The 16,580-nt window shown below is 39.0% G+C and overlaps 1 protein-coding gene across 4 annotated transcripts in view; it reads left to right on the top strand.

Annotated features, from left to right (window-relative positions):
• The window catches only part of HERC2 (HECT and RLD domain containing E3 ubiquitin protein ligase 2), a 109,587-nt gene that overhangs the window by 10,543 nt on the left and 82,464 nt on the right, over positions 1-16,580 (top strand). For all 4 annotated transcript variants that reach the window (XM_084528681.1, XM_084528682.1, XM_084528679.1 and 1 more), the window contains exons 3-5: positions 331-445; positions 6,441-6,578; positions 15,145-15,364. In XM_084528681.1, the coding sequence (XP_084384807.1) occupies positions 331-445; positions 6,441-6,578; positions 15,145-15,364 (473 nt within the window). The remainder of the gene's footprint in view (positions 1-330; positions 446-6,440; positions 6,579-15,144; positions 15,365-16,580) is intronic.

Here is a 16,580-nt window from a genome sequence, read left to right as displayed (position 1 = left end):
TTTACCCAAATTAGTGCATGATGTCATCTTGAAATCGGGTATTTCTGAGGTGACCAAATCATGCTTTTTATGGGAGTTATTCACCAAAAGCAAATTGATCTTGCTGTATTTAAGTCCACACAGTCAGATCAGATAGTTCTTAATCTGAAAATAGCACAGCTAGAGAATCAGAGATCCTGAAGATCATTTAAGTCTCTGTCAAACACACAATGAATTTACCAGTGAGGTGACATATGGTGTTTTTAAAAATTTCTTCCGTGTTGGCTTGAGGGGAAAAATACAACTGTATGTAACTGCATATAACATTGTTTTTTTTCTTTTTTTTAACAGCTTGCTTTTACACGAGATGGACTCTGTGGCTTATGGAATGAAATGGTAAAAGATGGGGAGATTGTATATCCTGGAACAGAGTTAACACAAAGTAGTGAACTACCTCCAAGAAAAGGTATGTTTTTTTTTTCCTTTTTTTGTGGTGAAAGTGGAATTTGGAGTTCATACTGGTTCATACTGGCTTTGGTTTCTTGTCACGTGTCTACACAGTCTGCCAGTGTTCATATTTTGAGTTAAATGCATTTGAAACTGATCTCTTTTAAAGTGTGCAGGAAGGTAATGTCTGAGTCTTCAAATGAGGGCTTAAATCTGTTCCAGTCTCTTTTTAAATTAAACATCATAACCACTCGTGTTATGATGAGCGAGGCTTGGCGGTGTCCTTCTGTTCACTCTCCTTGGTGTGTTTACACCTGAGGCCTTTGTCTAAAGGAAGTGGGCTGAGGAAGGGGTAAAGGTGATAGTGCTATTTCTAATTTTGTTTATAGTCTTCATGAAGTGACTAAAAGGTCAGCTGAAAACTGTCCGCAATCCAGCTGCACATGTAGTGCTTTTTTTTTTTTTTTTTGTCTTCTAGTTTCCTTTAGGGCAGGTCAAACACTGCAAATCAAATGACAGAGTAAAGTATCTATTCAGATTAATAATCACATTCTTTGATTAGAGACTTGCTCAATATTTTACGAAAGGAATAGAGAATTATTAATATCTGTCATTGGATATTCAATGATTTTCATCTTTCTGAAATACCTGGATTTGGTGTGCCATTTAGCTTCCCCTTTATCAATAAGGGGGTTTGTGGAAAGCAGCAAAAACTTTCTTAAAAATGTGAGTGTTCAGTTACTATGAATAGCACAAGTAGTCTGCCTTTTTGTTCCTTTGGAGGTGTGAAGTGTAGGTCCAGTAGAGTGGAGGTCATGTCCGTTCTTTTCTACGTACTTCTAAAACACCTATATTTTTTTTTTTTTTGGAAGCTACAACAGTTTAGAAATCTTAAGAGTTAAGAGCCTGAGAAGGCTATATTCAGATCAGTGTATGAATTCTCTTTCAGTGTAGTTAGCCGCCTTAAATGCCACCGTGCTGGACTGCAGGGTTTGTAAGATGTAACTGTTTTGTTTACTAGACTTGAACTTCGAAAAGGAAAAGTTAATCAAGGCTATTTCTGGTCAGCGTTGATCAGATTGTATGTTTGATTTGGTTAGGCAGTAGTGAGTCATGAAACCAGAAAAACTGGTGGTCCTTTTGCAGCTCAAATTGAATTTAATGAAATGAAAATGTGGAATACTTCAGTCTGTTTAGTTAGTAGTTCATTTTTTACATAAATGTTGTACAAATCTATTTCAAGAGGAAAGGGAAAAGTGCATGCCAGTAACCAGACTTAGATAAATCCTAGTGTTTTTATATGAAAATCAATATATTCAAATATCAATATTCGGATTATGCTGCTCTATCGACTAATTTGGAGATGAGAGGTTGCTGTAGTCCTTTTTATTTAGTCTGTTGTAAGAAGTTTTGATTTATACTCATATGTTCTAATCCTTTTACTTCACTAGTGCTGTATCGTTCTCTGCTAATGCTGGCTGGGCTGCTGGGCAGAGGTGCTTCATTCTTGCAGCGGGTGATCAGCAGAGGCAGTAGATTGGAAAACCACGTTATTGATAGTGAAAAGGATTCCTTCTCTTCTCTAGAAAGTACAAATACTGCATTTGTTTTCCTGTTAGCAGAAACATTTGGTTAGGAATAACCCCTTTGTTTTTTCTTCATGACACTTTCAGAAAAACATGTGTGATTAATGCATCCAGGGAAATGAGTTTGCTTGTTTCCAAGTATCACCGAAGGGCACAGCTGTGACAGTAGTGATGTTCAAATTCAGGTGTGCTCGCGGTATGGCATGTACTTAAAAGGTAGTCGGGCTGCCATCAGGAAAATTGGATCAGTTTAATGTCTGGAAATATTAAAAAGTATTAAAAATATTTTTTCCTATTAAGCTTTTAAGTTAGGAAGCCATTACTGTACATTTTGAAGATGTCAGTTGATGACACAAGTCCTTTTTTTGTTTCCACAAACTTGTGTGTAAATGGAATTTCTGTTTCAATTAGCTACATTAAATAGGGTAAAACTATAAAATAATCAACTTCACGCCTCTGTCCTGTCACTGGTAAGCACAGTGGGTTTCCTCTCCTCTTGTTGCCTCTTCTCTTCTGTTGTGCTCCTTATCTGGAAGTTGGACCTTTGTCTGTCAGTCTGGTGCTGTTGAATGCATGCACCTCACTCAGCATTATGTCTGCAAACAGATGATCAAGTCCAAATGCCCAAGTGGTTGCAGAGAGGCTGGCACAGCCCAAACCTTTGTAATGAGAATAACAGTATGTGGGAAGTGGTTATGGTGGCTACCCTTCAGACAACATGTATATGAAACTGTAGCAGTGAGCAGGCATGCAGGCTGGCTCCTGCTTTGAGACTCCTTTCACATTTAAAAAAGTTCTTTCTTACATGGGAAAAGTGCCTCTCTTTTTCTTGCTCTTTGCTGTGTCCTGCAAGCTATTTACATTGGCTCTACTCAGTGTTCTAGTCATTCAGTACTCAGCTGTGGATTACCATACTCTTTGCAGGACAGGAGGAAATCCGAAGTCATCCTGTTGGACAGTTTGACTTCATAACTACAAAATGCTTTATTGCATGTTCAACAGATTTTTTAAAAAATCATTTAAAAAGTAGTATACCCCAGAAGACAAACTTTATTTCTGGTTAGGGCTAGGTGATTGGAATTTTCTGTCATCTGGACTTCTACACCTTGGAGGCTGTGTAAATATGATTTATATATGGTTAGGCACGCATCCTTCCTTCACAAATAGCAATCAACATGTATGTATATTTACGTAGTCTATATCATGTAAAACACTTAGCATTTGGGCTTTTCAGTGAATCTTCCTCATCCCATGTAGCAAGGTATAGTCATTGTTATCCATCCCCTCATCTTTTCCTTTGCAGAAGTCAGGAAGAAGCTGGACTTGAAAATGTGTGTGTCCAGTGTCAGTGATCAGGTCTGGGGGAAGTTTTCACAAACATGTTGCTTGCAGATGCTGCAGATCTCAAGTTGCTGATCCTCTGAAGGGTTGGTGGTTATGGGAAAAGAAACTGGAAGAGATGGCTTGGATGTTTAGGGCTTCATATGTTAATGCTGTTATCTCCTGGCCGGCTCTTTGGCGGAGAGAACTTGTTATTTGTTTCTGGTATTGAAATATTTCCTCGATCTCAGATTACCAAATACTATTTTAGAGTAATTGTGAAACGCAGCCTGCCCTTAAAGCACACTGTGTAACTTGTGAGCGGCAAGGTATTTGTGGCAACATCTGCTGGGAAATGGTTGCAGGCTTTTTTCTTCTGCTGAGGAATTCCTGACCTGATCAGTTGTTGGAACCGGGAGCAGCACAAGATCTTTCTGTAGTAGGTGCTTGAGGCAATTACATTTCATGGTCAGTGAAGAAAATAAGGCCCACTTTTAGCTGTTTCCTTTCTCTCCCCTCTTTATGCTTTGGGAGCTAACTTCTAGCTGTGGATGATTACTTCAGTTGCTCGGTTTTCACTCTCTGAGCATACCTACCTCATCCTGGAGGCTTATGATTATAAACCAAAATCCAGTTAAGAGAAAGTTGATTTGGGGAACTGTAACATAGGTGTTTTCCCCTGCTACATTCCTCAGTGTTCACACTTAAATTTGAGAAAAATGATGTTAAAATAGGCTGCCACACTGCCACTTTTTTTTTTTTGTGTGTTCTTTTGAAAACTGCCTTATTGTTTGTTATTTTGGTCTGTGCAGGCTTTTCTCAAGTTTTCTTCCTTCCAGCCCCCATTTTCTTTGGGGTTCCCTTTCCACAATCCCTTTCTTTAAGCATAACTGAGCTGCCATGAATATGAAGACCGTGGTGCTGCTTTTAATTTAGACTGATACCAGCATTGTCCCTACAGAGAAAGTGGTTTTGTGTAAGCATAGAGAAGTCTTTGAGAAACAATTTGTCATGGGATTTTAATGTGGTTTTCTGTTTTTTTTTTTTTTTTCTTTTAGCTGAGCTCCCTCCTTTTCCCCCTACCTTCCTTTTCTGCTCATATAGGAAAGTAAAGAAACTCCTCCTAGTGGATTTGTCTATGTTTAATGTCAAGGTTATTTGTGTACGACACAGTGCTGAAGTTCCAGCCTGGGCTGGGACCTCGTCTCCTTGCAGCGAGGGACTAAGTTTGTAGCCCTTTGTTGTCATCCTTTGCCAAGGATCTGTTAAAAAGCATAACAAGCTCTCTCGCAGCTCTCTGCAAAACATAGTGCCTTGGCACAGCACCCTTCTGCCCACTGCCTGAAATCCCAGCAGCTCCTGTGGAGCGTGTCTTTAGGTGTGTGGGTGAGTGGGGGAACAGCGAGAGCATGGTGTTACTGTGGGAATAGTCTGAGCTGCTCTGGCTAAACAGGGTGCTTGCTTTAACTCCATGATGGGATTTGTGCCTTTGAATGCTACTTCTGCCTTGGAGTAAAACCAGCTGAATTCAGTCATCTTTTGGACACGTTTTATTATGCTGATGACTGCTGGACTGGTGGATGCTCCTTGGTATTTGGGAGAGATGGTCGCACTTGGTATAGTCTCCACTTGAAAGTGGAGTATCCAGGCTGCTTTTACTGTGCTCAGGTGAGCTGTGCTATCCTTTCCTTAGCCCACAATCTTTTCTGTAGCACTAACTGTGCAATTGTCTGTTTTTTCCCTCTTTGCCTTGTCTTCAGGTGCCACCTCCTGAGTGCTGCTGCATGTTGCGGGTTATGAAATGTTGGCTTTAATTTAAAACTTGTATGATTAAGGCAGCTGAAAAAAGCTTATTTTGGGAGGTGCTATTGTCTGCAGCCAAGGAAGTGTTTAGCAAATAGTCAATCACAGATCCAGTTACAACCAGATCAGACATTCATTTTTTTCTTCAAGCCAGATGGAGGAAATGGTTGAATGTTTTTGGAAATTGCAGTGCTTTGCGTGCTCTGAAGTAATGCGAGCCTTTGATACCCAAGTGGGATAGGTGCAATCAGCTGCGTTGTATCTGGCTACAGCTGTAAACTTCTTGCTTACTATCATCTCCTGGAATGTGCTGGTGCAAATGTTTGTATTCGGTGATGGGGGGTGAGACGGGAGGAAAGACAAAGTTGTGGTTGTGGTCAGGGTTTCTGGGAAGGAGTCTGTAGCCTGGCTTGGCAGATAGGAGCTGAGGACCAGTAATTTTTAAGAGCCTGGTAAAAATGTCTGGGTTTAATCTCTTCATCGATAGGTTGCAAATGCTAGTATTGAGAAATCTGGGGGGGGGATATTTTTAGAAATGAGGGTTGTAGTGGGAAATGCAATTCAGGGCCTCGCAGGCAACTGCAAGGCAGTCTTGCATGTTGAACTGGCTGGAGGTAAGGATATGGAAATCCATATGAGTAAGGAGAGAGACTTCCAGCTGTCTGGTTCCTCTGTGTTTAGCAAATTGGGGCTTTCATGCAGTCTTTGATTACAGAGATAAGTGACTAATGTCTGTTTTCTGTCTTCATGAAAGTAATCTTAAAAGGATTGCAAATGCTTTTTTATTGCTTGGGTAGAAAGTGGTGGTATTATTGCTTGCTGGTAATTACTAAGATGCTAGATATGTTAGAAATGTTGATACACTGCATAAAATTAGTGTAAATGTCAATGTATAGCTCTCCTTGATTTTGAAAGTAAGCCAATTGCTGTATTTTACATGTTGGAATATGAAAGCAAGTAAATGAAACAAGTGGAGGTAGCTGAGAACAAAGTCTGACTTAAAGTGCATTTATTGCAATGCTGACTTTGTGTTAGTGTGGCTTTTAGTCGGATTACCTAGGAGGTTGTGGCAGTGACTTCAGCATTTTGAAGTCACTGTCTTATGAAATGTAACATGAGACCTAGCACCTGTGGCAGTTAACATGGTGCACACCACTGTATTTTCCCTTCTTTGTTCTATTAATGATAAACAATATGGCTGTAAAAATTTGGGCTATGAGCTTTACCTTTCTAATCTAGATCTGAATTAAAGGAGGAAGTAGCTTAACTGGTCTCTCTCTTTTTTTTTTTTTTTTTCTCCTTTAGATGATAGCACTGAATGCCAAACTGCATCAAAGAAAGAAGAGCAAAATGACAAAGAAAAGAAAGATGAAGAAGAGGCTCCGCCGCCCACTTACAGGGCCAAATCGATTGTTGAGAGTTGGGTGTGGGGCAAACAACCAGGTATTGTGGCTGTTTTGATGATTCTCACCGAAGCATTACTTTGTTCTATATTGATCACTGCTTTTGTAGCATCAGGAAGTAATTGGATCAAATGTAGTTGTTGACAGGTGCATCTGTTAGGTTAGTGGAATAAGTTTGGTAAGTGGTTAACTGTGATTCAAGATAAACGTTCGCCATAACTACTTTTGGGTTTAATTACGCTCACGACTTGGAGAGTCAATTTGCACCTTTCGTTCTACTTGAAGGAATGATAAATTGGCTTGGAACAAATGCAGTTATGCAGCGAAATGTTAAGATGCCTTTAGATTTCTGTTCAGTTACAGACACACACAAAATGCTTAGTTTCTGAAGCCTGAATTTTCTGCAGGCAATAAAGGTTTAACGGGTGATTTTTCTTTTTGGATTAGTGGTCTGGTATGAAGGAGTTTGAGTGAATTATGGGAGGAATGTTGAAAGGGTTTGTTCAATTAACTGTCCTGACCTTTACTGACAGTAACATCACCTGTGACGTCAGTGGGAAAACAGTCTGTGTTCACATCTTCAACTGTGGCTCTATAAAATACTGATCTTGATACTGAACCCAGTTGAAGTTTGTAGCTCCTTATTGCTGCAGAGCAGCAACACATGGTCTGAAATGATCCAACTTTGAAAGCAATATTACAAAAGAAGCTTTACTTCAGTGGTTTGTTTTGTACTTCTGGTGCCTGATACTACCTGATTCAGATACTGGAATGTACAAACTTCAGAGACATCTGTTGTGCACCTGTCCCCTCACCCCGAATCACTTGAGGATCCCTGGCAAGAAGCATTGTCTCTTCAGTGCTAGAATCTGGATCTGCGTAGCTGTCTTCGCTAGGGAAGCCCTGTAACTTGCTTCTGTTGAGCCATAGGTCAGCTGCCAGTCTGCTGTCCTCTGCTCTGTGCCAGCCAGCTTTTTCCCCTTTCTTAAGGACAGAAGGGCAGATGGGCTTGATGTCACTCTAGAAGTAGGACAGAATTTTGCAGTGTAGGAGGAATGAAAAGAATTGCCATTACAGTGGAAGGGGGAGGGAGTGTTAAAGGAGAGAGACTGTGTTGAAGAGACGCAAGTTAAAGGTCATGTTATTTTTGTTTTATATTTGTATTTAATGCTTCTTGCTGAAGAAGAAAATAAACCTATTGTAAAAAATGGTAATCTAAATACTAACTATCCTACCAAATTTCTCTCAACTGACCAGGGTGTTTGGGATAAGAGCTGGCCTTTAAATTTACTCTCCAATTATTTATTTAAAATTAAAAAAAAAAAATATTAAAACCTGTTTAGAAAAGGTGTTTGTGTGTATGGAGATTTCAGGAAAAAAAGTTAACTTCTTGCATTAACTTTCAGTGCTTATATATGGTATGGCTCATTATTGTTGAACATATTATTTCTAGGGTAAATATCTATGAAGATTTAATGTACTAAATTTGTATTCCTTGGTTCCAGTTACCTTTTGTGCTAGAAGATCACATCACCTTGATCTGATTTAACTGTCTGGGACAGATAAATCCTGAAACAATATTATAAACATACTTGTATTTTATTTATATAAATGTAACAGGTGGCTTTCACTCATGATTGTAGGTAGCTTTTTGTTTTCTATTTGTAAGAAATAGAATTAACAGCTGCTTTTTGCACCATGCTAGTTTTTGTGGCTTGGTAATTCATTTTGGAAAAAAAAAATACTGAGAATTAATTCAGTCTTGGTGCTTTGCATCTGTCTCATAAAACAAGCAAAACTATTTTAAGCTTGTCTTCTGTCATCCTTCCGAAAAAATAAAATTGATCCTTCGGTATTTGTCAAAAGCATGAAGGAGCTTTTGAAAATGAGAATTGTTTTTTAAAGATATTCCTACTGATCCAGTAAGAATGAAAAACTTACCATGTTTTCACTTGTTTTATGTTCCTTCACGAGTAAGGTCTGTGTTTTGGGTTAATACTCCGAGCTATATTTACTGAATTTAATGATTTATATTATGAAAGTCTTATGTTATGGAAGTTGTACCTAGGCATTAGATAGTGGATTATCTATGTTTTAGAAGTGCTGTAATACAGTCTTACTTTGCCAAGAAGTCTGGAAGATCATGCTATTGAACTTCAGCAGGCTAATCCAGGTCGCTGGGCCTTGTGACATCCCTCCCCCATGAGAACTGAGGGATTTGGAGAAAGCACAAAAAAAGCTCTTCATAAAATGTGTTGAGAAGCAGTGCTTTTTGTCTTCCACTCTGTTTTGTGATCCGGGCACAAGTTCAGTGAAGCAAAATGCTTTCCTCAGTTCTAATTTATGCTGAGATCACTGCCAAAACAGGGTGAAGATGTCATACTTGTGGTGTTTTTTTTTTTTTTTTTTTGAGTGGCCTTACTATGCTAAGTTCTGTAAAAAGAAATAAAAAAAATGCGTAAAATAGTAATAAAAACATGGGTAGTTTATTATTTGACTTAAGTTGTTTTTCTTCTCTCTGGCTTCCGTGTTCATTTCATATTCAGCTCTTACTTGATGCCAGATTCGAGCCTCGCTTATATAAGTGCTTATCTTCCCTTCGTCCTGTCCCCACAAGACTGTGCATTCATTAGCTAGTCCTTCTGATTTTTCTTAAAAATCTTGTTTTATTAATTTCATCCTTTTTCTTGGGTAGTCGGACCTGATTTAGCAGTCCGTTTTAGCAATGAATTAAACCACTATGCTGGTAAATCACTGTCATGGCACAGCACTTCTGGGGGCTCCTCAAAGAGGAGCTGTTTATAGATAATGCTGCCTCTTGTTTCCTTGGTAATGTTAGTATAGCTAAGTGCACTGAGAAGTGGTTCAGAGGCAATGCCTAAGGGAGGGGAAGTGAAAACCACCCTTGTGAATTCAGTGAGATACACACGAGAAACATGTCACTGGCAACAGCAGTTGAATCTTCGTCTCCTGTAAGAAAGGGAGAGACACGCTGAAGCTTTGTTCTGTAGGAGCTATTACGTGAGTCAGGTTTGTATTGTGTACAGAAGTAACAAAAGCATTGGTGGCATTGAAAAATCTTTTTTTAAAACAACAGATTAAAAGTTAGTGACACATTTCCACTTCGATTTAAAAAAATAAAATTCTTGATTGAATGCTTTTAATTTCAGCTTTAGAAAAGCTGATAAAGAGAATGGTTCAGTGAGAGGATGACATTTGCCCAAGGCCTACCCTCCTGTTTTACATCTCACAGAACTTCTGCCTCCCTGTTTTTTTTTTTTTTTTTTTCCATTTTCTTACCACTTCAAACAGTTTTTAAATCCCCCCACACCCTGAACTTGAAAGTTATTGTCTGGCTCCAAGCATCTTTTTGATTTTGAATGTTGAATCTTTCAACACCTCACTAAACGCCTCACTAAATATGAATAGGGTTAGGCGTGCTGATGGGTGTCCTTTGGACAGGGGGAGCGAAGAGAAGGAAGCAAAAAGCTAACCACCCATTAGGAATTTGTTTTTTTCACAGCACCCCAGAGGGGCTGAGGCTGTCAGGGCCCTCTGGAGGCCACCAGGCCCCAGCCCTGCCCCAGCAGGGCCACCCAGCGCAGGCTGCCCAGGCCCATCTCCAGGCGGCTTTTGGAGATCCCCAAGGAGGAGAACCCACAGCCTCTCTGGGCAGCCTGTGCCAGGGCTCCTCACCCGCACAGCACAGAAGTGCTCCTGGGGCTCAGAGAACCTCCTGTGTTCTTAAAAACAATTAAACAATTGTTTTTAAACAATTACATAAAACAATTACAGGAGTATATTTAGCCATGTCTCTGAAGAAAATCAGGTGGATGTGATGGTGTTTTTGTTTTTCCCTCTAGCTTTTGAATCCACTGTGCATTCTGTGGCATTGGCTTGCTGGCCTAGCAGATGCATGTTAAGCTGGGCTGACCGCATCCTCTGGCTGCTCTTAGTCCAGTGGAAGTACTGTGTAGTAGGAGGGGAAAGAGACAAGACAAAACATAAAAAGCTGTAGGAAATTAGAGCACATTAGCCCTGCTGCTGACAGGAAATGTGTGCTCTTTATAGTAGTACATTCTTGCCAAATTGTTTGAAACATGTTTTGAATTTTCAGGTCTGAACTCTCTTTAGACCGTCTCATCTGTATTTGCCTTTTGCTAAAGCTCGTGTCTCGTTGGAAGGGCATTTTTCATGATCTTTATTTGCCACTTAGAAGCCTGCAGAGTTCTCTACGAGAGCTACTGACACAAATGTTAAGAAACCATTTAGTATGTTACTTTTTTAAAAGTTGATAAGGGAGCAAATGTGCCCTTAACAGGCTACCTGCCTTAGACTTGTGTCGGATCAGTGTATTGGCGGTGGCTGAGGTGATTTAAGAAGTTACTGCCTTCAGCTGCTTGTTTTGCCCCCTCAGAGTTGCTGACGGAACTAGGGAACGCATCACTGCTTAACCCTGTTCTGCCAAACGATCTAGGTTAAACACTACTGGTATTTTTCCTTCTAATGCAGGGAATTTCTGGCAGGATGAATTAAGAAGTGAAGACATGTAGTTATGTTAGCTGCCGTGGGGAGGCAGGGATGTGATAAATTTTAATAGAAGATGGTAAAACCCTTACCTGCCTCCGCTGCAGCCAGGAACATATCTGACTGTAGTTCTCACTTAAAAAGCATTCTGTGAATGATAGCTAGAGAATTTAAACTTGTGTGTTATGACATCAACTCTTACATTGTAGGTGTGGATTAGGTAAATAATTTGTCTCCAGCCTTCAGAAAATAGCTGACAAAGCAGAATGTTGCAAGGGACATCTGTTATCAAGGACTGGTGTGGTGGCATAAACAGTTTTGTTTCAAGAGTTCGCTGTAACCTTCTCAGATGAAACTCGAATCGTCACTATTAATAACCTATTCTCTCAGTAGTCTGTTTAGACACTGGGTAATATATGTTGCTCGGGCTTGACCGATTTCACTTGGTCAGTTCCCCAATGTATTGAAAACTTTCTGAAGAGGAACTAAATTTTCATCAAGGCTAATTTACTTATGGAAGAAGAGAAGATTTAAATATGGGAAGTGTGTAGATAACAGCTCACTTAAAAAAAACACACAACATAAATCCAAAGACACCCAGACACCCTTTTCCCCCAACAGTGTTACTTCTAACAAAACAATGCAGTCCTTGGTTCAGTTTTGAGGCACGTCTGAGTTGTAGGATTACCATAGCTAACATTGTCTGGAATAGCTGTTCCAGCCTTTACCTACACTTTGCGTATGAAGTTTCTTCTGGATTATTGAAATAATCAAGTACATATAAAGTATTTTAAGAAAGGAATTACTTAATTTTGGGAGAAAGCCTCCTAAAATTGTCGCCATTTCAGATTGTGAAAGCAAAGTGAGAGGAGTAAAGGAAAAGAATTTTACCACAACTCAAGTCAGAAAACTTACATTAATGGTTCATACGTGTTTGTTGACTTAGACAGGAAAGAAAAATAACTTGCTTTTGAAATGAAATATCCCTTGCTTTAAAAAGTACTATCATGAAGTTCTCGTTTTGTGAAACTTTGTATATTTAATAGGACTCAACTCCAATCATCTTGAAGTATTATGTAGATCTTCTGTATTAAACAGAATTGAACCTTTGAGGTACTTAAAAGCTACAGTAATGTTATTTTTTGTCAGATGAGCCAGTTGTCACATCAGATCATTGACTATCATGTTGAGTGTCTTTCAGGTAGTCCCCAGTATGTATTGTGCTAGGACTTAATTTTGTAGGTGCTGCAGATGAAACATAATGCTTTTTTTTTTTTTTTTTTTTTCCTGTACAGACATGGTATTGTGTGCACACAATGGTCAGCTTGAAAACTGCTACTGCTTGACTTGCATACATTGTATGTGCTTTTGTAGGATTTTTTTTTTTTCATTCAGAGTTTGTATGGTGTCTCCTATTGCATCAGAGTGGATGGGATTTTCATAACAGCAGTAACGTGCCTGATTGGAGCTGGCTCTGAAAGTATTCAGTTGTAGTCTTTTAGGGAAACTTCCTCATAACGAATTACGTCTAATGTAGGTAGCCTCTGCCCATCCTGATTCTTTCCCTGTGTCACATGTTTATTAAGTGTATTACTTTGAAAGGAAGGGCTCTGTCACCAGAAAACATGTCGTTCCTTAACTCTCAGAAAGAATCTGAGGGGCTGTTCACCTGCAGATAACTTGTCATCCAGGAGGGGATTATGAAAACTGTAGCTCTCTGTTAGTTTATAGACTCAGTGGAGTCTGGCACCTAGTGCTTAGTATCTCTATCACCAAACATACACTCTATCATTTTCCCCAAACACAGACGCTAATGAAAGTGCCATTTTTTTTCCATCAACTGTTTATTTACTTTTCCTGTGGATACATGAGTGTGTAATATGGGGAATGAACCTGCAGAGTGAAATTGGTTGACAAATAGGTGTGTCAATAGTGACCATATTCTGTTACAGTACTTTGAAGCTGAGTAATGCTAACACTTTTCAACTGATTTTTTTCCTTTGAAATTATGGTATTCATTTGGAGGTATGCTGGAGCTTCGGGCTGGGGACTCATCCAGTCACCCATGAAAACTTCCTAGTAAACTTACATCATGTTAAAGGACATAAACATAGAATTAGAATCAGTAAGGTTGGAAAAGCCCTCCAAGACCATCTGGTCCAACCATCCCCCTACCACCAATGTCACCCACCAAACCATGTCCCAAAGCACCAGGTTCAACCTTTCCTTAAACACCCCCAGGGATGGTGACCCCAGCACCTCTTCCAATGCCTGACTGCTCTTTCTGAGAAGAAATATCTCCAGATTCCCAACCTGAACCTTCCCTGGTGCAAATCATTCCCTCTTGTCCTATCCAAAGCCAAACCAAACATGCCTTTATCAGGCATTTGTTTTATTTATGTTTAGTTTACAGAGTGATCTGGCGTGGCTCTGTTCAGCTATGACTGACAGCTATGTTACAGATGTCTTTGTAGGGAATTTTATGGGGCAAAAATTAAGGATATTGTGGCTTTTTTGGTCACATTTCCTGTTGTTGAGCCAAAGCATGGATGTGTATAATAGCTGCTATTATTTCTGTCTGATTTCTTAAGGTCTAGGCTGTAAGGAACACTTACTGTTCTTACTCACTAAAAAAGTCAGTTGTTCGTCATAAGCGGGAAAAATGCAAATTGCCTCAGGGAAAGGAATCTAACACATGAAATAGTGAAATGTGAGTAGCAGTGTTGAAAGCAGGCTGGGGTGATGGGTGACAACAAGCTGTGTGTGACTGGGCAATGTGATATGGTGGCAGAGAAGGCTGCTTGAATTCTCTGCTGGCCACACAGAGATTTATTACAGAGGAAACAAAACTTTGAAATACTTTAGAGAGTTACACTTACAAAAGAATAAAAAGTCTCCTGCCTCATTAGATACAATTTTCAACTCCAGATGCTACCATAAGAGTGTCTGAATTTCTATAGCTTGGAGGCTGCTATTCCATTTATTTTTTTTTCTCGAAGGCTGTTGCCATCTTTTCACAAACACGGGTACATATTTGCAGGTAGGTTTTTTTTTTTTTTTCATAGCCCTTAGTCAGGCATCAGTTGAAACAAAGTCACTTCTGTGTGGCAGCCAGGCAGCAAATGCTGGTGGTTGGCTTCGGGACGAGGGCTGTAGTGAAGAGAAAAGCAGAGTGGGGTGGCCCAGTGATCAGACTGCTAATAAAGGGAGAGGAAAGAAACCCTTCCAAGACAAAAAAACAAAACCAAAAACTTTGTTGCTGTCTATCCGAAGAATTAAAGCTACAGAGAATGTTTAAAAAAAAAAAAAAAAAAAAAAGGTGGGGTGGGGGAGGAAAGCACCCCCCCAACCAACCCCAACCAAATAGAAAACATTACTCCAAAATTCCTGTTTTCAAGTGTTTTGAGACTGTCTTTGTCATGTGTCATTAGATAATTTGGACTTCAGGCTATTGAATGTTTTTTTCTGGTTAGCAAAGAATTCTCTGGTGGTGTCGGTACGTAGGTCACATCTTTTATTTGCTGGTTTTTACTTGTGGGTGTCTTAAATTTCTGACAGCTTGTTTCAGAAGCTAACCAGCTCTTGGCAGTGACCCTGGAGCTTCTGAGAGTAGCTTTATAACTTCTGAGAAACTTAAGATAATGTGTATCAGTGCAAAATGAAAGCATGTTTTCCTAGGTACTTGCAAGGTTGTTGCTTGTACTTAGGAGAAGTCTGGCTCTGAGGTCTGCTGTTGATAAGAATTTGCTGTATAACTTGTTTTGAACACTTGCATAAATATTTTCTATGGCATTTTAATCTCAGACACGAAATATGAAGGTTAAGATGTATTCACACCAAACTAACTTTAATGATAACCATAGTCTTTGTGTAAACACCTGTTAAATATGACTTGTAATTGTGTAATACATACTGCTAATTAGAAATGTGCACATTAAATACGGAAACAGTGAATTTCACTAGGTTTTGAGATTCAGGCTTCTAGTCAGCTCATAGTTGTTAATTGTTCTTGACTTTTCCTGGTAATGTATGTAAGAAAGTTGAACGCCACTAAAATTATATCTTTCTCTGATTCTTAGATGTGAACGAATTGAAAGAGTGCCTTCATGTACTAGTGAAGGAACAGCAAACTCTGGCCACGCAAACTGCTACAACAGCTCTTTCAGCTATGAGGCTAAAGCAGAGGCTCGTTATCCTGGAACGATACTTCATTGCATTGAACAGAACAGTTCTTCAGGAGAACGTCAAAGTTAAGTGGAAAAGCAATAGTATTCCTCTGCCTACGGTGGATAAGAAAAGGTAATGACAAGTTGTATGGATAAGTTAATATATTAGCAACATCATAGAAGGGTTATCAACCTCTGCGTGACAGCTTAATGGGATTTCTTTCTCCTCATGAAGCATTACCAGTAAAGACAGTCTTCTTATTTAAGATGGTTTTAGGTGGTGCTATCTACCACACAGTTTTTTATCCTTGGCTGATGCTTACTTATGCTGACTGTTCATACTGGCTGTCTTTTATTATAATACACTTCAGTAGATGTTATTCTTTGAGCGATAAATCAGACATTTCATCTGAAAATGTTTCAGGAGAACTATCTGAATAAGAAATTATCTTGTTACTTTCTATATCTAGGTAGTTTATTGACCTAAGAATAGAAAAAAAGTATTAATTGAGGCATTAAAGAAGCTTGTCAATAGTTAACTAGTTGCTGTTGGACAGAACAAGCAATTTAACCAGGGAAAATTTTATTTTAGATTAGCTCTAGCTTCAAAAATTAAAGAGACAGTAAGCAAATATCGTGGATGAGTTACCATCTGTGGGATTGTTCTGATGGGGATGTCTTTCTCTGAATAATCTGTTCTTTGAAGAATAATTTTTTTCAGTTCTGATTAAAAAAGAACACTGGTATGTTTAAATTATCAGAGTGCTTAAAAAGAAAAGCCAGATTAAATTTTCCCTTGCTTGAAAAAGTCTTGAAAGTTCGCTTTCATTGTGATGTGAGATTAAAACCAGGTTTGTGATGGTTTGCATAAAAAACAAAGGTAATAAAAATGTTTGGGAGTCCAGTGAATGCCAACAAAAATTCAAGTTCTCTCTCTTGTGTACACAAACCAATACAGAAGCTGCAAAGAGATTTGTAATACTGACACTTGAGTGAAAAGATAGGCAATGACAAAATGGATGAAATTTGTTATCAGTAATTGAATAGAAGATTTATACAAAATTTAAAATTCTAGGTAATGCAGTCCAAATACACTAGAAGTATGAACAGCCCAGATAAAAATGAGTACGTGAAACATTATACACTTGTGTATTTTTAGTATGCAGTCATAACTTCACTCTAAGTAATTTAGGAGCCTTTCCTATGGCAATTATGCCAGTCTGGTTTATTTTTTCTCTGTTAAGCTTTTTGTTGTCACACATAGGGTTAGCTGGGTTTCAGAACAGCTGAAGTTGCATTTTGGTTGTCGTTTTGGTGTTGACCACCGTCATTCTCAAGAGGAACTTACA

Source organism: Aythya ferina (genome assembly GCF_964211825.1).
Source record: "Aythya ferina genome assembly, chromosome: 1".
Taxonomy (NCBI): Eukaryota; Metazoa; Chordata; class Aves; order Anseriformes; family Anatidae; genus Aythya; species Aythya ferina.
Note: the sequence above shows the minus strand (reverse complement) of the source record. Positions and strands in the feature narration are given on the sequence as shown.